Source organism: Bufo gargarizans, chromosome 10 (assembly GCF_014858855.1).
Source record: "Bufo gargarizans isolate SCDJY-AF-19 chromosome 10, ASM1485885v1, whole genome shotgun sequence".
Lineage (NCBI taxonomy): Eukaryota > Metazoa > Chordata > Amphibia > Anura > Bufonidae > Bufo > Bufo gargarizans.
Window position 1 is genome coordinate 127,249,331 of NC_058089.1, and position 21,402 is coordinate 127,270,732.

Genomic DNA, 21,402 nt, shown 5'->3' on the forward strand with positions numbered 1-21,402 from the left:
GAAATGCATTTAAACTTTTATTTATTTATATAGCACATTTAATTGCAATGTTGTTGCCCAAAGTGCTTCACAGTTACATTAAAACATACATTTATAAAAACATTAGCAGCCGATTTGTGCAGGTGGGCTTGAAAATGAGGGAGTGGTGGCAGTTTAGAAATCATGTCCTGATTTTCCAGCTCACACTCTAGCTTTTGTCACTCTGCTGGCTGCTCACACACCTGGGTTCCTATGGCAACTCACTCTACAGCAAGGGCAGAGAAGAGCGGTTAAAAACAAACTGCTCCAACTTGCTCACTTCACTATCGGTTGCCATGTTCAAACAGTTGTAGTTTTAAAATTATAATTCCTACAGTGAAGACCTTTATATTGTGAGAATCACAAGACCCAGACCTACATTTTGATGCATTATGTCTCTGAAATATTAAAAATTAAGGCACAATCGCAGTTAAAAAATTGCCCTTCAAATTTGAGGTGGCTAGAGTGGAGTTTCAATGAATGTCAATGGGCGGCGTGAGTTGCAAACAAATGGTCATATTGTGAAAACTATCAAATATAATTTTTAGTGGCAGCAGGGATAGCTGAATGTTTTGATATAAGATTTGTGTAGGTGGGCTTAAAAATGAGGGAGTGGTGGCAGTTTAGAAATCATGTCCTGATTTTTCAGCTCACACTATAGCTTTTTTCACACTCTAGTTTTAAACATTAAGCCATTTATTCCTATGGGACCAATTTCGCCACAAAAACGCCGATATTTTGTGAACCATTTGGCGAAATGTTCCACAAAGTAATAGCACACCAATCGGGAACAATCCGTGTTCCGGTATATTAAACATATATTTAATATACCGAAACAAAACATGTTTCGGTATATTACTGTCTATGTAATGTAAAAACTGTGGGAGGAGTGAGGGTGGTAAATTTGGCTATAATAATAACAATATATATGTGAGATAACAGTAAGTGGTCTTGCCATGCAAGAACACTTAATGAAGACTACACTGTATAGTCCTTTTTCATTGTTAATGGCCATGCAGCACATTTAAATAGGGGCTGTTGCTGTTATGGGGTTTAGCTGGTTAGGTCGGGGACAATATGTGCATTATTGTTGTTCTTGCCTGAAATCTCCTGCAGGTTATTTGACAGTAAACACAGAATATTAATCAGCTCTGGCATACCCACTTTTCCAACCCCAGCACACTCCTGCCCTACAGGTGGGAGCCCTTCTTCTGCCATCTGCTTTTCCTCCTTTTTCACATCATCTAATATCGATGAGAATATGTCATTAGTGTTGAGTGGACACCTGGAAGTTCGGGTTTACCGGGTTCGGCTGAACTTCGCAAAAAAGTTCAAGTTCAGGACCCGAACCTGACCCCGAACCCAAATCCTATTGAAGTCAATGGGGACCCGAACTTTGGAGCACTAAAATGGCTCTAAAAAAGTCATGGAAAGGGCTAGAGGGCTACAAAAGGCAGCAAAATGTGGTTAAGAGCATTGAAAATGCTCTGCAAACAAATGTGGATAGGGAAATTACTTAAAATAACATAAAATACGTAAAAAAAAAAAAAAATCTTGATCTAGGAGGAGGAGGTCCATTTGGAGTAGGAGGTTGAGGAGGCATGAATGTGGCGGTGTAGGTGGAAGCGGCGGTGGAGGAGGAGGAGGTAGCAAACAGTGGTTTTTGTTTTTTATTTTTACTTTTTTTGTGGTTTAAATTTGGGTAGACCTCAAAACATTGGGAAATATAAAACAAAGACAAAGTGCGCTGGAGTACAACAATGGCTGGGTGAGGCCAGTATACATGTCTATTCTGCACAAGGTACGGAGAAGTCCTGTGGGATCCCTGCCTGGTTCATTTTAATGAACGTGAGCTTGTCTACATTGGCTGTGGACAGGCGGCTGCGCTTGTCTGTGATAACCCCCTCCTGCCGTGCTAAACAAATGTTCAGACAATACACTGGCTGCAGGGCAGGCCAGCACCTCCAAAGCATTAAGGGCAAGCTCAGGTCATGTGCCCAATTTGGAGACCCAGAATTTGAAGGGGGCAGACCCATCAGTCAGTACGTGTAGGCGTGTGCACACATACTGCGCCACCATTTCGCACGCCCCTGTGACATCCACGATCCAATTGGATATCTTCCCTATCAACTTTCGATGTTCTTTTATGTGCCTACCATGGTGATCATGGGTAACGGGGATACAGGGTTCCATGCCGGAGAGGGAGCATGAGAAAGGGATACCACATCCAAAGGAGGTCAATGGCCGAAATGTGATAGTGCGGAAATGTGGGACACGTTATTGAAGCAGAAGCATCCAAGTAAAGGAGGGAGCACGCGGCAATTACCCACTCCCAACTCAGGGAGGTAGTGACGATAAATAACAATACAGGACTCTTAAGATGCCCTGTTATTGGAATGAGTAATAAAAAATTTCAGGGAATGTCACTGCAGTATTTTGGATTAGGAAATGTTATACAGGAGAGGCCCTGCTTCTGCTTTGTTGACTCTAGATAACTTCTGCCTGATTGCATGCCTGAGAAAGGGATATCACATCCAAGGGAGGTCAATGGCTGAAATGTTATCGGACGGAAATGTTGAACAAGTTATTAAATTAAATTCAGCACATGCGCCAAGCAAGGGATGTGCGTCAAACCGGCTAGGCCCAGAGTTGCTATGCGATTTCGCCCATTATCGCACACCACCAGGCCGGGCTTGAGGCTCACTGGCACCAACCACTCATTGGTCTGCTGTTCCATGCCCGTCCACAGCTCCTGCACGGTGTGTGGTTTGTCCCCCAAGCAGATAGGTTTCAAAACTGCCTGCTGTCGTTTACCCCTGGCTGTGCTGAAGTTGGTGGTGAAGGTGTTACGCTGACCAGATGAGGAGGCGGTAGAAGATGAGGAAGCGGAGTAGGAGGAGGAAGAAACAGGAGGCAAAGAGAAACGCCCTGCAATCCTCGGTGGTGGAAGTCCATGCGCCAAACTGCTATTCGCCTCAGGCCCAGCCGCCACTGCATTTACCAAGTGTGCTGTTAGGGAGATATAACGTCCCTGACCGTGCTTATTGGTCCACGTATCTGTAGTTAGGTGGACCTTGCCACAGATGGCGTTGCGCAGTGCATACCTGATTTTATCCCCCACTTGGTTGTGCAGGGAAGAGATGGCTAGCCTGGAAAAATAGTGGCGGCTGGGCATAATTGTACTGTGGGACAGCCACCGCCATCAGATTCTTAAAACTGTCCGTGTCCACTAGACGGAATGACAGCATTTCAAAGGCCAGGAATTTTAAAAAAGCTGGCATTCAGGGCCAGGGATCGCGAGTGGGTAGGGGGGTACTTCCTTTTTCGCTCCAGTATTTGGGAGATAGCTGAACGCTTCCATGGGACATTGTGGAGATGCTTGGTGACCGAGGTGGTGGCGTTGCTGCCACATCTTCTGTTTGCGGGGTGGCAGGTGCCACTGTCACTCCAAAGGGGGATGAAGAGGCCAAGACTGCAGCAGAAGAGGAAGCAGGAGGAGCCAGAGACCTTTCTTGGTTTTTGAGGTGTTTACTTTGTGCCTTGCCTTAACACCTGGATTTGTATCGCATTCTGAATGTCAATGCTCAGGGTCCCCTGATATTACACCAATCGGATTGCACAAGGACTGAAACAGAGGAACTTAAGTATACTTTTCATCCATTATCCCTTTTATTTTAACTGTTGTGAATTATTATTACTTTGAATTATTATTGTGTAAAATAGTATTTTTTCTGTAAATGTATATATGCACTGTTTTTCCTTTTACCTTTTATTAAAAGATTGAAAAATCTTATTTGCTAAGTCTTCCGTGTTCTAAACAAAGGAATTAACGAATCATGTCTCTGAAGAGAGTAACGTTACCATTTTGTGTGAGAAAAGTCATTTTGTTGTTGTTCATTCCCTGCTCTGCGTGAGGGTGAGTGACCGGTAGTCGGTTCGTGTGCCGTTAAAACACGTGGTGGCAGTATACCGAATTGTATCTATAAAGGGTTAACCACAAGTAAACCACCCCTTGTCACGTGCGGTATCCGTCTGCGTACAGGTACGTTTGTGACATACTCCACTGCAGCTCGTGCTTTGCACTTAGATGCCTGGATATGCAGGTTGGGCTCAGGTTTAGAACGTTTATGCCTCGCTTCAGGCTCTGATTGCACAGCGTGCAAACCACTAGTGTTTTGTCGTCAGCACATTGTCTGAAGAACTGCCACGCCAGGGAACTCCTTGGAGCTGGCTTTGGTGTGCTCGGTCCCTTGGTGCGGTGGGCAGTAGCAGGCGTACTGTCTAGGGGACGGCTGCTCCGCTTTTGCACCCTGCTCGCTGTATTGCTGTGTTGGTGGTTCTGTGCAACCACAGCCTCTTCCTTCGAACTACACAGGTCACTCGCATGACCTTGATTCCATGTGGGGTCGAGGACCTCGTCGTCCTCCACATCATCTTCCACCCAGTCTTCACCACTGCCCTTGTCGGTCTGCAGACTGCAGAAAGCCACAGCAGTTGGCACCTGTGTTTCATCATCTTGAGGTGAAAGACTGATGGCCATGGGCTGCAGGTGTCAACTCTGATCTTTCAGCAGGAGACTGAGTGTGAGACAATGTGAAGGAACTGGAGGCACTGTCAGCCACCCAATCTACTAGCGCCTGTACTTGTTCTGGCCTCATCATTCGTAGAGCGGCATTCAGGCCTACTAAATAACGCTAAAGGCTCTGTCGCCTACGCGCACCTGAGGAAGGGGTTTCATTTGGGCTTGTAGCTGGCACAGATTGACCACGTCCTTTCCCTGCAACAGGAGCTCCACCAACACCAGCAGCACCACGACCAGGGCCACGTCCCTTATTTGACGCTCTCCTCATTTTTTGCAGTCACCCACCGAAGTAACAGACGTTTTTACTAAATTTAGTTCCCTGTCACCTATGCAGAGCCGGGGTTTTTCAATGGCAAAAATGGGTTAATGTCACCCACCAATGGAACAGACGATTTTTAGAAATTTTGGTCCCTGTCACCTATGCAGAGCAGGGGTTTTTCAATGGCAAAAATGGGTTAATGTCACCCACCAATGGAACAGACGATTTTTAGAAATTTTGGTCCCTGTCACCTATGCAGAGCTGGGGTATTTCAACGACAAAAATGGGTTAATGTCACCCACCAGTGGAACAGACGATTTTTAGAAATTTCGGTCCCTGTCACCTATGCAGAGCAGGGGTATAAAACAGCCAACAATGCAAATATGTCAACCCCTGCTCGCAGAAGGATTAACTATATTATTGTCCCTGTCACATATGCAGGTGCAGGTGTACTTCACACAAAAATTGGTTTCTCGCCCACCTAACTAACAGACGGATTAAGTATTCAATTATTAATATTTATTTTAAATGTTGCATTGAGCCCACCAAAAAATTGCTGTAGGAAGGTCAACCACAGAATGAACAGATAGATTAATTATCTTTCTGTGTCCGGGGTGTAAAAATGATGTATTGCACAGACAATTGTGAACCTGTCCTATGTTGGTGCAGGAACCCACCCTCCGAGCCACTTGCAAATGACTGGCCTGATAACAGTGGAAATGTCACCCCACAATCCTACAGATGGATTTACTGTATTTATTTGCCTGGCTCACAGATATGCAGTGCAGGCTGCAATGGTACTTTATGGCAAAAAAAAAGTGTTTTTTTCACCCACAATGTCCAAGTTGTATTTACTGAGTTTATTTCACTTTTTTTTTTCATCAGATTTGCAGCGCAGGCCGCAAAGGTACTTTATGGCCAAAAAGTGATTTTTTTTTCAACCGACAATGTAACAGCAGTATTTAATGGTTTTATTGGACTGTCAGAAATGCAGTCCAGGCCACGAAGGTACTTTATGGAAAAAAATATATGATTTTTTCACCCACAATTAAACAGATAGATTTAACAGATTTTCTTTCACTATCACAAATGCAGTACAGGGTGCAAATGTACTTTTTAGCAAAACAATTATTTGTCCCCCCAGAATCTAACAGATGGATTTACTGAATTGATTACACTCACATATGCAGCACAGGGGTACTTTACAGAAAACAATGCGAATATGTCACCCCCTGGGTCCCTGAACTCACAGACGGATTCCCTATATTATTTTCCTTTTCCCTGGCACATATGCAGTGCAGGTGCACTTAAAAAATGGGTATATGTTGCCCACCGAACTAAAAGAACAGGATAAAATGATTGTCCCTGGCACATGTGCACAAAATGGCCATCTAACTAACAGACGGATAAAACGTATTTTTCTGTGTCACCGGGCTCAGGGCAGGGTACAAAAATGTTGCATTGCACCCACAAAAAATAAAATAAAAAAATCACTGTAGATTGCACTGAGTTAACAACAAGTTCTGATATCAGATTATTTCCTATTCTCTCCCTCACAGCAGCAGCATCCTATCCCTACGCTAGTAAGAGCAGAGTGACGTGCGGCGCTACGTGACTCCAGCTTATATAGAGGCTGGGTCACATTCTGCACTGACCAATTACAGCCATGCCATTAGTAGGCATGGCTGTGATGGCTTCTAAGGGCACACGAGTTAAATGCTTGATGGTTGGATGCCCTGCAGCCTTTTAAAAAACGCCATTAAATCGCCGAATACTGAACTTGAACCCAAACTTTTACAGAAAAGGTCGGGTTCGGGGTCAAAAAATTGTAAATTCCGGTACGAACCCGAACTTTACAGTTCGGGTTTGCTCAACCCTATAAGTCATCAGGAACATCCAGCTTCTCCTCTCTCTGTATCTTGCTGACTTTTCTAGGACATGGAGACTTTAAAGTATGATTTGGAAGAAGTAAAGCCAGCAAAAGTTGAGGATGGTCATCATTAAGACCTGGCCACCCTAAGGGGTGCAGACTAGATGGTACTGGTTGGCATGCTGGCACCGAAATAATAAAGGCTTCCATCTTAATGGTATTAAAGTACATTTACGGCTGATGTATGAATAAGTAAATGTAGGAATAAATAAATAAAACGGACACAGCAAAAGTCTCTCTGCACTCTCCCTCTCCAATATTCTTCTATTAATCATTTTCAGCAACACTGTCCCTAGCGCATCAGCACTTGTCATGTCTCTCTCTATTCCCAGCTCACAGGACAATGCGGGGACCACAGAGGATGCAGGTTTTATAGGGCTGTGACATCACAGGGGATGGCAATCTGTGAATTGGCTGCCTGCATGGCATTATGGGTGATCACGTTCCCGGGTTTCTTACATTCACTTTGTAAGATGTGCAGTCGCCATTTTAGAAAAAACAGATTCATTACCACGAAGCGCAAGGCTATTCGGATTTGTTGCGAATCAGTTTTCCTAAACTTTGGACTGAATTCCAATTTGAATGCTTCGCTTCACTCAACACTATCCAGGACCTCGGACAATTACCTTTACCTACTATGGTCTTCTTAGGGGATCATTTACAGAATAATCAATTTCTAGTATGTACAGTATTTAATGAGTTGCCCTGTGAGATTTTACTGACATTTATGGCTCGCTAACTCTTGTTGCCCTGTTCCCTCTTTCCTAGTCATGACTTTAGTTTAACCTTCCCCATTATAACCGAAAGTTGCTAAGTACTTGTCATCACATTGACACTCGTGCAGATTTACAGAAGAAATTGTTAAAGAAGCTATTATTTCCCTCCCCCCCCCCCCCCCCACACACCCAAACACCCAAAAAAATAATAATCTACTTTTGTTTATGGGCTCTGAGAGGAATTGCAGTTCAGTCCAATTCAAATGAATGGAGCTAAGCTGAATACCAATCCCAGTCCAAGGACGAGCGTAGCGCTGCTTCTGAAAACGCTGACATTCTGTCCTTATCTCAGGCAACTGTTTACAATATTGATCATGCAAGTCTGATGCGGAAGGCTTGATATAGGTCCTTGATACATTTGAAAAGCATAGGTTTTATTTGTATTATGCATTACCTGTACATAAGACTGCTGCAAAAACCCAGCACTGTCCATATTTCACTGGCTGGAAACCAGAGGAGTACCACAGACGCAAGATGGAGCAGCTCCCATTCCACTTTGTAGGACTTGTACCGTCATCATATGGTTCATTCCATCTGCCTAGCATTACACCCTTGTCATCATTAGAATTAATCTATAGGAAAACATAATATATTATTTAGGAGAATATAAGATCTTAGTCTGTGTTCACATCACGTCCCACATTTAAAGTATAGACATGACATGTACATTTAAAGGATGCCTCCAATGGATGCCATACAGTGGCACCCGTCACTATAGGATTCCGTTGTAAAAAAAAAAAAAAGTATCCATTAAGATATACGGTACATATTTTTGCTGGAACCTGCAGATATAAAGATATAAAGTGTAGTACACTATGCCTTTGCATCTTTTTTTTCCCCAACAAATATGTTAAACATAGGGCAAAAATGTGATGTGCTCAACTTCTTATATTGGCAGGCAACCATGATTTATAGAACTTCATGTGGCATTTAAATATTAAACATTTACCCCAATGGCTTTTCTATCTATTTCTATACAATGCAATAAAATATAAAACAAGAAATAATTTTTTTTTTCTACGTTTACAAGCTTGATAAATTACAGCAAGTATTTGTCCCTTCATTTTTGTGAGTAATGGCTTGCGACACTAAGTAGAAGCACTGGTCCAATAATAAAATTATTGCTCGGTCCCATTACTTATGGAAGATTTTTTGTTGCACTTTACGTTTATATGCATCCTATGACAGACTCCTGGATGGTAAAAGAAATGCACCCATACAAAGCTCGTCGTGTAAGTGATTGAGTGTTTCCACTTACCATTGCACTGAGCACTCTGCTGACATACACTGGATCATTTCTCATATTATAGTCCTTTAATGCATTTTTATGGCTTTCTAGACTTTCATCCAGTAGCTTTAAGCAAATGTCTACTATATCTTCATCAAACTTCCCATGGTTTGCAGAGAGAGGGAGTAAATAGAAAGAATAATTTCATTAATAACTCCACACTTTTACACAGTGATCTGAATACGAACAGGCTGGCATATACATCTGACCACGTAGCAAATTCCTGCTATGTGCCTACAAGAATACCAATAAAATTAACTAACTCACAAAATAAGAGATACAGTAACAGTATGACCTTGGCCCATATTTCCAAATGTGACAGTTTCAAAGCTCCTTCTCACATGCCAGACCCCTCATATCTATGATGTAATGAGAATGGATGGGCCGGGTTGCGTCCCTGTATATTTACCTGTCCAAAGTTCCAGGAACGTTTAGAGATATAGTTTGCATTGCCAACAAAGACAAATCCATTCTCATTCATAATATACTCTTTCCTCTCTTCTTGATCCGAAAGGAAAACTGCATCATCTACAATAAAACAAATAATTTCATTCCAATACGATAAAAACACCCCCAGAAACCTCAGAAGTGAAGTGTGTGGTGATTGCCAAGAGGTCGGAATATTTCCCAACATGAAGGTTTTCCTTCTCCCTACCTTTCTGACCACAAATAGGAATGTTAAAAGAAGCGCAAAATGTGCATGCCTACAATCTGTCTGATCAAAAACCACATTAGGGTGGGCTCACATCGCGTTTCATGCATGTTCTTGTATCCTGCAAGGTCTGCTAAAAAAAGGTATACAATTATTTTTACAATGGAACTCTATGGTGAACAGATGCCACTGTATGGCATCTGTCTGAGGCATCTGTGTAACGTATACTTTTTTTGTATATGTTAAAAGAATGGGAAAAACGTGATGTGAACGCACCCTTGGCCACATCCCCTATACCACAAGACAGTGTGAAAATAGCACAAAAGCCACAATTCTCTCATAATCGTAAGATCCACAATACTGCCCCAACCTAGCTAAGAATGTTCCATAGCAGTGGCAGCAACAGTGTATCCAACAGCCTCATCATAACATACAGGCGGGGAGATTACCAACCGTTAATATGTCTGTAAGACATCTGCCGAGCACCAACAGGTATGTGGCAAGTTTCATCTGAGGGTCAAACTAAAATAAGAAGTTTGTGACCAATTATATGTTCTACAAATACAGGGTGGTCCACGAAAAAGTAGCCCGTCTTCAAATCAAACAGCCTAATAGTACATCTGTCTTAGCTGCCTACAGCAACCAATCAGAGCTCAGCTTTCAGTTCCTACAGGGCTCTGAAAAAATGAAAGCTGATATCTGATTGGTTGCTAAGGACAACTAAGACAGATTTACTATTAGGCAATTTGATTTGGAGATTGCTCCTATTGGGGATCACAATCTAAATGTCCAATTTAAGTGTGTGGGAGGAAACAGGCATGCCCTAGGGGGAATATACATAATCCACACAGATGTCCTTGGTCAGATTCAAACCCAAGACTCCATTACTGTAAGGCAATAGTGCAAACCAATGCGTAACCATTGCGGCCAACATTTATTTCAATAGAGGGAAGGGGACTAATCTATTGTCAGAGTCTTGTAACAAAACTGTAACAAAAAATTAGACTTTCATTAGTATGATTTTTTTTTTTTTACTTTTACTTAGCTGGTCGAAAAAAAACTTAACCCACCATGACGTACCCGTGTGTTATTAGCATTACTGGGAAGTATGGAGCAGATTTATGTGCTGAGCTTGCTCCATACATGGCAGGTGCCAGTTGTGTAAGGTTTCTTTCACACGAACATTATTAGTTCCGGCAGGCTATTCCAGCAGAGACATATTTGTCAGGGAGCGGCCAGATCTCAGTAACACCCGGCAATACCGGATCCAGAGATCTCTGGCAGGCCGTTCTCTGCAAGAACTATAACGCTAGTGTATAACTACCCTAATACTGCTGCCAGTGACCCAGATTGGAGATATCTCCAATGCCTGTCATTTAAGCTCTCAGATGCTGCTGTCAATAGTGACAGCGGCAACTGTGGGCTTGGGCAGAAGGAGCAAGCTCCCTCTGTCTTCTGATCGGAACCCCTATGGCCAAATTGTGGGTCTCCAATCGGTTGGTATGACAGCCTGGGGACTTATGAAGGTTATGAAGGCCTGGTAAAGTCACATAAACTGCAGTAGACATCATGTTCAAGTACAGTAAAAAAGTTTAAAAACAATACAAATATAATAAAAAATTTAATTAGTCCCTTTCCCAATTTTAAGATATAAAAATAAATTATAAAAAATAAACATAATATTTATTGATGTGTAAAGAAATGACCGAACTATTAACCCCTTGACAACCTCCGCTGTATATGTACAGCAGAAGTCATCATTTTAAACATGGCACCCGCTGCATGGTCCTAACCCATTTAACACAAATGTAATGTGCTCACAGCATCCGAGCAGTGAAAATGTGGCAGCCAGGCTCAACTGAGATCGGGAAGCTGCTACATTACAGTGATTGGTATATTCCAATGTATTCCTACAGCTGGCAGACGAAGTGTAGGGTAATGACGAGGAAGTGGTGCTTGCATGTGACGCTACCTCCCATTCAAACAGCTGATCCTGGGAGTCCTGGGAGTGGACCCCGGCTGATCAGATATTGATGACCTATCCTGATGATAGGTTATCAATATTTATGGCTGGAAAACTCCTTTAATTATATCAAATCCATAGTCAAACATGAAGAGCTTTATAATTAATACCTGAACACCAAGCATTAAAAAGTATTATGAATTCCCCAAGACAGTAGTTTCTGTTTAGTTGAGTATCTGATATTTGCAAATTTAAGGTGTGAAGACCAATGATGGCATCAGCTGGAGGGAAGATCTTTATATCCATGGAAGCTCTGTCTTCACAGATAACTGAAGCATTCCAGTCATTCTTAATGTTACTGCTTGATAAGCCAAAACATTTTCTCTTTCCGTATTTAATGAGGTTTGGTGTTCCTGAAAGAAAAAAAACAAAAACAAATATATATATATTATACAAGAAACATGATGAATGTAAAAAAAAAAATTCAAGGACTGTCACAAAACTTGGCATATTTACTTTTATAAATAAAGTAGTCTTTCCTGTTATGAACATTTCTGTGGATTGGTATTTGCATTTCCCGGATAGATTCATAGGGACAGATTTACTAATGAATATTAGCTAGAATTCTGCCTCAGATTGAGGCAGAACTTTTTGCACTTGGCTCAGCATCTGGGTGTGGCTTGACATGAAAGGGATGTGCAATAATAGGAAAGAGGAGTCCCTTCTGGTCCAGAATTCTATATGAAGTAAAGTAAGCCAACCAATAGTACTTATAACTTAAATGTATCATTCAGCATCAGCGACTGTGATCTGGCACATCTTTAGACTGTCTTTTCTAACGGGGTGATTTATTATCAGGGTCATTTTTTAAGTCTTTTATCTGTGTCTGCTGTTGGCTGTCATTTTTCTGTGCCAAATTAAACAAAAAATTAAGTTTTTAACTTTGGAGCTTTTTTTTTTGTCATTATAATGGCCCCGTCTATTTCTACTGTATCGGGGGACTGGAGCATACTTCTGATTTAAATTTTGCAACATTTTAAAATGTTGCAAGTGATAAATCTGGCTAATAATGTAACTCCATCTTAAAAACATATGGACACCCAGTAGAAAATGCCCATTTGTTAATATAAAAAGCTGGGAATGGTGCAGACCACATGTCACTTTTACTTTTTTCTCAAACCCTACTAATAAAAACAGCTAAAAGCACTCCACTTTTCTTGTTAAAAGCATTTCATACATTAACCCCTAAGTAGACATGTCATAGAGAAAGTAATTTATAAACTGCATGCATCATGTGACACTATATTATAAACCTGAGAAGATGCCAATCATGAGAAGTGACCAGGGTTGGCCTGTTAACAGCTGCTGTCCAGACATAATTATTTAATCATCTAAATTACAGGTATTAAGTTTAAGATTCCTCTATAGTCCTACTATATATGATGCAGCATAGTTGGTAAGGTTAAAAAAAGTCACAGTTCTATCATGTCCAACCAAAAATCACAGTGTTGATACAGAGAAAGGTAAAGCACCCTCAAGGCAGATGCCATTTGCCCCAAATTAAGGAAATATGTTTCCCCTACCCTGTACTGTGCCCCCTACCCTGTACTGCGCCCTATACCCTGTACTGTAGAAGGGGTAGAAGGGGAGACCCCTGTACTGTGACTCCTAACCTCTACTATGCCCCCTTATACCCTATAATGTGCCTCATAACCTGTACTATGCCTTTTTATACCCTGCATTGTGCCCTCTTACCATAACCTGTATTGTGACCTCTTATACCCTGCATTGTGCCCTCTTACCATAACCTGTACTGCGCCCTTTTATACTCTATACTGTGCCCCATATACCCTGTTATCCAGTCAATGTATGGTGGCGTTATCACGTCACTGTATGGTGGCATTATCCAGACACTGTATGGCGGTATTATCCAGTTAATGTATGGTGCTTTTATCCAGTCACTGTACGGAAGTGTTATCCAGTCACCGTATGGAGGTGTTATCCAGTCACTGTATGGAGGTGTTATCCAGTCACTGTACGGAGGTGTTATCCAGTGACAGTATGGAGGTGCTATCCAGTCACTGTATGGAGGTGTTATCCAGTCACTGTACGGAGGTGTTATCCAGTGACAGTATGGAGGTGTTATCCAGTCACTGTACGGAGGTGTTATCCAGTCACAGTATGGAGGTGCTATCCAGTCACTGTATGGAGGTGTTATCCAGTCACTGTACGGAGCTGTTATCCAGTAACTGTACGGAGCTGTTATCCAGTCACTGTACGGAGGTGTTATCCAGTGACAGTATGGAGGTGCTATCCAGTCACTGTATGGAGGTGTTATCCAGTCACTGTACGGTGCTTTTATCCAGTCACTGTACGGAGGTGTTATCCAGTCACAGTATGGAGGTGTTATCCAGTCACAGTATGGAGGTGTTATCCAGTCACAGTATGGAGGTGTTATCCAGTCACTGTATGGAGGTGTTATCCAGTCACTGTATGGAGGTGTTATCCAGTCACAGTATGGAGGTGTTATCCAGTCACTGTATGGAGGTGTTATCCAGTCACAGTATGGAGGTGTTATCCAGTCACAGTACGGAGGTGTTATCCAGTCACAGTATGGAGGTGTTATCCAGTCACTGTATGGAGGTGTTATCCAGTCACTGTATGGAGGTGTTATCCAGTCACAGTATGGAGGTGTTATCCAGTCACTGTATGGAGGTGTTATCCAGTCACTGTATGGAGGTGTTATCCAGTGACAGTATGGAGGTGCTATCCAGTCACTGTATGGAGGTGTTATCCAGTCACTGTATGGAGGTGTTATCCAGTCACAGTATGGAGGTGTTATCCAGTCACTGTATGGAGGTGTTATCCAGTCACATTATGGAGCTGTTATCCAGTCTCTGTATGGAGCTGTTATCCAGTCACAGTATGGAGGTGTTATCCAGTCACTGTATGGAGGTGTTATCCAGGCACTGTATGGAGGTGTTATCCAGTCACAGTATGAAGGTGTTATCCAGTCACTGTATGGAGGTGTTATCCAGTCACTGTACGGTGCTTTTATGCAGTCACTGTACGGAGGTGTTATCCAGTCACTGTATGGAGGTGTTATCCAGTCACTGTATGGAGGTGTTAGCGAAAAATATGGGTGGAAAATATGCTTGAAAAAGGCTAACACGCAGCCGAAACGTTGCATCCGGAATAAATTCCACTCTTTGCACCTTTTTGGACGTGCTGTCTCCGTTTTTTATTTTTCTGGATATCTGTATGGAGGTGTTATCCAGTCACTGTATGGAGGTGTTATCCAGTCACAGTATGGAGGTGTTATCCAGTCACTGTATGGAGGTGTTATCCAGTCACAGTATGGAGGTGTTATCCAGTCACTGTATGGAGGTGTTATCCAGTCACAGTAAGGAGGTGTTATCCAGTCACTGTATGGAGGTGTTATCCAGTCACTGTATGGAGGTGTTATCCAGTCACATTATGGAGGTGTTATCCAGTCACTGTATGGTCTTGTTATCCAGTCACTGTATGGAGGTGTTATCCAGTCACTGTATGGAGGTGTTATCTAGTCATGGTATGGAGCTGTTATCCAGTCACAGTATGGAGGTGTTATCCAGTCACTGTATGGCAGTTATTCTGTCACTGTATGGTAGTTATTCTGTCACTGTATGGAGGTGTTATCCAGTCACTGTATGGAGGTGTTACCCAGTCACTGTATGGAGGTGTTATCCAGTCACTGTATGGAGGTGTTATCCAGTCACTGTATGGAGGTGTTATCCAGTCACTGTATGGAGGTGTTATCCAGTCACTGTATGGAGGTGTTATCCAGTCACGGTATGGAGCTGTTATCCAGTCACAGTATGGAGGTGTTATCCAGTCACTGTATGGCAGTTATTCTGTCACTGTATGGCAGTTATTCTGTCACTGTATGGTCTTGTTATCCAGTCAGAGTAGGGAGCTATAACATTACAGTGTTTGTTATTCAGTCATTTTACGAGCTATTATCCAGCATGGCGGTATTATTTAGTCTCTGTATGTTGGTCATATATAGTCACTAAATGTATTATTATTCGGGGCTTGGGCTAATATCTATTCAGTACATACTGTATATTCTAGTATATTATACTGTGCCCTGCATTTACCAATAGAGTAAAGGATAGTGATGTCGCAAACATAAAATTTTCCTTTCGCGAGCGGCGCGAACCGCCATAGACTTCAATAGGCAGGCGAATTTTAAAACCCACAGGGACTCTTTCTGGCCACAATAGTGATGGAAAAGTTGTTTCAAGGGGACTAACACCTGAACTGTGGCATGCCGGAGGGGATCCATGGCAAAACTCCCATGGAAAATTACGTAATGGTTGTATTGGTCGCACCATCATGTGGTAAAGGGGGACGGGGGTGTGACTCACTGCAGCCTGGTGAGCGGTGGGGCGCCGCGGCAGCTGCCCTGCAGGAGTCTCTGGTGCCGGGAGGAGGAGGTAGGTAGAGACCAAATTATTTTAATACCCCAATAATAATAAGTTACTAACCTAACCCCATTCATAAATTACTGTGGATTATTATAGAGACGGCCCCAGGCAGGAGACATAAGGGGTTGGGTTGAACTGTGGGCTGGGGCCACCCGGCCACATTTAATAATCTTTGCTCAGGGGGGCCCTCATAAATATAGACCCACATGGTTGGACTGGTCATTTTTACTAAGGAATATAGTTTAAACGTTTATGTGCAAAAGAGAAAATAAGAAGTCAGCTCCAATCTGATATCTGCACATAGACCAAGACTCTGGGTCTATGCAGATATCTGATTGGAGCTGACTTAGTGACTTCTTTTTTTCTCTCTTTATTATGGCTTCGGGGGGGGGGGGGGGGGGGGGGGGGCGGCAGGGGTGACACCACGCCACTGTAACCATTAGGAACCCAGCTCTAAGTTGAATTCGCAATGCGATTACAACTTAGTCAAATTTGTGACACTGCAGCTTCAGAATGGATCCTGTCCCTAAGATGGATGCTGTCCTTGCTATTTGATAGGAGGGGGGAGGGTCTAGGAGGGAGGGTATGCTGATTGGCTGGAATGTGTCTGCTGACTGTGAGGTACAGGGTCAGTTTTCTCAATGATGACGTATAGGGGGCGGACCGAACATCGCATATGTTCGCCCGCCGCGGCGAACGCGAACAAGCTATGTTCGCCGGGAACTATTCGCCGGCGAATAGTTCGGGACATCTCTAGTAAAGGAGCCTTGTGTTCTGTCAGCCTTCTGTACTATAGCCTGCGGTACATGACAGCCTCCTCTCTCTGCCCCGCTGTGTACTAGTGCTTATTTTGGCACACTAAGGCTGGGTTCACACCACATTTTTGTCATTCATTTAAAAATGTATATGTTAAGGGATGCCTCAGACGGAAGCCATACAGTGGCATACATAGAGTTCCATTGTAAATGTTTTTTACTGGAGTCTGCAGGATACAAAAGCGTGGTGTGCTGCACTTTTTATTCTCCTTTTTTTTCAACGTAAACATCAAATGGATGGCAAAAAGGTGATTTGAACCCACTCTTACATATGCACACAAGCTCCTCCTGGGCTCGCTGCACATGCTGTGTCACAGGTTTGTTAGATCAGCCTGCCATTTACTGGTTATATAGTATAAAAGCTGCTTTGCTAAACAGAATTTACATAACAAGGAAGCACTTAATGCTATATCAGTTTTTGATGTTAAAGCAGAAAGTAAAAAAAAATAAAAAATGACCATAAAATTAACTACATGGTTTAGTGTAAGGAAGGGCAAAGTTTCAGTATACTGCACGGATATGCAGTAAAGTAGAATAAGTATGGAACAATACATGAACTTGAATAATATGTTTTGGGAATTACATCAGTTCGTGCTTTACAGGCAGGTTATTTGGCTTTACATTTTCTCCTGGCGCCACAGAAAATCCTTGGTCTAGTGTTGTGGCTTTTTATAAATATATGGCTAATGATCAATAAATAAAAACTTAATCATTAGAGTGGGTTACAGGAATACATTATTTGTAATAGGTGCTGGCAGTCTACCTCCCCTACAGAATACTGAACTGCTCCCCATAGTTCTGGTCCTCCATGTTGGCTCCCATATCTCCATCTTTCAGTCCAGGACTTGTTTACATTCTCCTCAGTATGGGCCTTATTATGGGCAATGGTTGTAGAACCACTGTGCTATCTGCTTGGTTTGCCTTAGGGCTAGTCCTGATGGTGTTATTCTGGTGTTCCCCTGATTTTCACCCTTTAACCAGTATACAGTGATCTGGATTTCGCTGCAGGGGAGCCAACAGGCCAACAACACTTGGAATGGTCACAGTGTAGTTGGCAGCTGACCCAGAGGGGTCAGAGACACCAGTGCAATGCACCAGAGATACAAGGAAACCACACAGACCCAGACCGAGAACAACTTGGAAGAGTACATGAACCCAAGGCAAACACAAACTGAACTAGACATGGTCAGGCAAACCAAGTATATATGGTACTAATCCATAGAACAGAAACAAGGTATCGGCAGACTGAACTAGGTAAGAACCTGAACAAATCCAAACCCAATCTAGAGAGACCAGGAACAGGAGTATAATCTCCAACACAGAACAAGCAGACAGAATCAGAACAGACCCAAACAGAATTTGTTGCACAACCAGTGGCATGACAAATATATAGCAAGAAAAAAAATAACAAAAAAGATCAAACAGATCAAACAGGTGTATACAGAACCAGGGAAGATTAAGACTACCAGTACCAAATTGAGGAGAGATACAAAGCACTATGGGCATAATTCACACCCACAAGAGGCCCACCCCAGGACACACAGTACAGTGGCAATATCAACCGCCATTCCGCCATTGAATGAATTGGCAAAAATTCAAACCCAGAAGAAGCCTATGCCTGAGCACTCTGAACAATGTTGCCATTGCCTGATCCTCCTCAGTCACCTGCTTGACTTGTCTCTTGAAGCCAACAGTTGGCTGAGGGATTATGTGACCATGCTCATACAAGAAGAAAGTAAAGAAGCTCCTGACCCAAAGATTTAGATGTGGGAGCCATGGCGAAGGATGAGAGCTAGTGGGGTGCAGTTAAGTATGGTATAGAGCTGGCATGGCCAACCTGAGGCTCTCCAGCTGTTGCAAAACTACAACTCCCACTACAATTATGCATTTCCAAACAACAGCTACACGCAGGGCTCCTAAACAGTGGCGTCCTTAGTAATCTAATCTCCTTAGTAATCTGCCTGTGCCAGCGGCGGTGCAGGGAAGGGAGAGGCGTGTCCCTTCCCCTTGCTCTGATAGGCTGCAGGCACTAGGCCGGCGCAGGCGGCGCAATTACGTCATCACGCTGCCTGAGCCATAGAGCGTGGGACACAGGCCAGAAGAGGCCTGCATCGCATCGCTGACACTGAGGTAAGTATAAGTGTTTTTTTTTATTTTTTTTTATTTTTTTTTTACAATAGTGATCCTGGCACATTGGGACGGGGGGGGGACTTACTTAATACTGGCACATGATGGGGGGACTTACCTAATACTGGCACATGATGGGGGGACTTACTTAATACTGGCACATGATGGGGGGACTTACTTAATACTGGCACATGATGGGGGGGACTTACTTAATACTGGCACATGATGGGGGGGACTTACTTAATACTGGCACATGATGGGGGGACTTACTTAATACTGGCACATGATGGGGGGACTTACTTAATACTGGCACATGATGGGGGGACTTACTTAATACTGGCACATGATGGGGGGGACTTACTTAATACTGGCACATGATGGGGGGGACTTACTTAATACTGGCACATGATGGGGGGGACTTACTTAATACTGGCACATGATGGGGGACTTACTTAATACTGGCACATGATGGGGGGACTTACTTAATACTGGCACATGATGGGGGGAATTACTTAATACTGGCACATGATGGGGGAATTACTTAATACTGGCACATGATGGGGGGACTTACTTAATACTGGCACATGATGGGGGGACTTACTTAATACTGGCACATGATGGGGGGGACTTACTTAATAATGGCACATGATGGGGGGGACTTAATACTGGCACATGATGGGGGGACTTACTTAATACTGGCACATGATGGGGGGCTTAATACTGGCACATGATGGGGGGTTTAATACTGGCACGTGATGGGGGGCTTATTACTGGCACGTAATGGGGGGGCTTATTACTGGCACGTGATGGGGGGGCTTATTACTGGCACGTAATGGGAGTCTTATTACTGGCACGTAATGGGGGGCTTATTACTGGCACATAATGGGGGTCTTATTACTGACACGTATTGGGGGACTTATTACTGGCACATAATGGGGGCTTATTACTGGCACGTAATGGGGGTCTTATTACTGGCACGTAATGGGGGGCTTATTACTGGCACAGACATTATTGGTGGGCACTATAGGGGCATCTACTGAGGCCACAAAGAAGGGGTGTTTTATATGGGGGGCTCTGTACAGTAGCATTTTATACTGGGACACATTATGGTGGGTACTATGGGGAAGGGGGGAGAGGAGTACTATGGAGTCATCTACGGGGGCACTAAGAAGGGGTATTTTATACTTGCAAATTATGGGGGACACTGAGGGCATCTACTGGGGCATTTTATACTGGTACATTATGGGGGGCACTAGGAGGAAGGGGGAGAGGAGCACTATGGGGGCATTTACTGGGGGCACTATATAGGGGTATTTTATACTGGCACATTATGGGGGACATTTGCTCAACTGGGGGCATAAGGGGGTATTCTTTGCACTGTCACATTATAAGGAAAATTATTTCTACTGGGGGGCATTATGGTGGGTTTTATTACTCCCACATTGTATGACCCCCTAGTAGCAGCACCATCCTCTCCCTGCTCTGCTATCCCTCTGCCCATTCGCCAAATCCTTATTATGAAATCTTTCTCATTAGGATAAAACACAACATCAGCTCCGCCGAGCCCCCGGCCAAAGTGTGGAAGTGGCGTCCGAGACCCCCAAGGGCCAAGCCAAGTAACTGTAAGTGTTCATGTGAAATATGTTTATGTTATACACACATAGCCTACACTGTGCCTCACAATATACAGTATACCTCTACACTGTGCCCCACAATATACAGTATACCGCTACACTGTGCCCCACAATATACAGTATACCTCTACACTGTGCCCCACAATATAAAGTATACCTCTACACTGTGCACACAATATACAGTATACCTCTGTCTACACTGTGCACACAATATACAGTATACCTCTACACTGTGCCCCACAATATACAGTATACCTCTACACTGTGCACACAATATACAGTATACCTCTACACTGTGCACACAATATACAGTATACCTCTGTCTACACTGTGCACACAATATACAGTATACCTCTACACTGTGCCCCACAATATACAGTATACCTCTACACTGTGCCCCACAATATACAGTATACCTCTACACTGTGCACACAATATACAGTATACCTCTACACTGTGCACACAATATACAGTATACCTCTACACTGTGCCACACAATATGAAGTATACCTCTGTCTACACTGTGCACACAATATACAGTATACCTCTACACTGTGCCCCACAATATACAGTATACCTCTACACTGTGCACACAATATACAGTATACCTCTACACTGTGCACACAATATACAGTATACCTCTACACTGTGCCCCACAATATACAGTATACCTCTACACTGTGCCACACAATATACAGTATACCTCTACACCGTACCCCACAATATACAGTATACCTCTACACTGTGCACACAATATACAGTATACCGCTACACTGTGCCACACAATATGAAGTATACCTCTGTCTACACTGTGCACACAATATACAGTATACCTCTACACTGTGCCCCACAATATACAGTATACCTCTACACTGTGCACACAATATAC

At 43.2% G+C, this 21,402-nt stretch overlaps 1 protein-coding gene across 1 annotated transcript in view; it reads right to left on the reverse strand.

The window, feature by feature from the left end:
- LOC122921034 (protein-glutamine gamma-glutamyltransferase 5-like) overlaps positions 1-21,402 on the reverse strand; it is an 84,332-nt gene that overhangs the window by 53,005 nt on the left and 9,925 nt on the right. Inside the window, exons 3-6 of the mRNA XM_044270911.1 lie at positions 11,639-11,881; positions 9,263-9,381; positions 8,824-8,952; positions 7,960-8,137 (exon numbers count right to left, since the gene is read on the reverse strand). Coding sequence (XP_044126846.1) covers positions 7,960-8,137; positions 8,824-8,952; positions 9,263-9,381; positions 11,639-11,881 — 669 coding nt within the window. The remainder of the gene's footprint in view (positions 1-7,959; positions 8,138-8,823; positions 8,953-9,262; positions 9,382-11,638; positions 11,882-21,402) is intronic.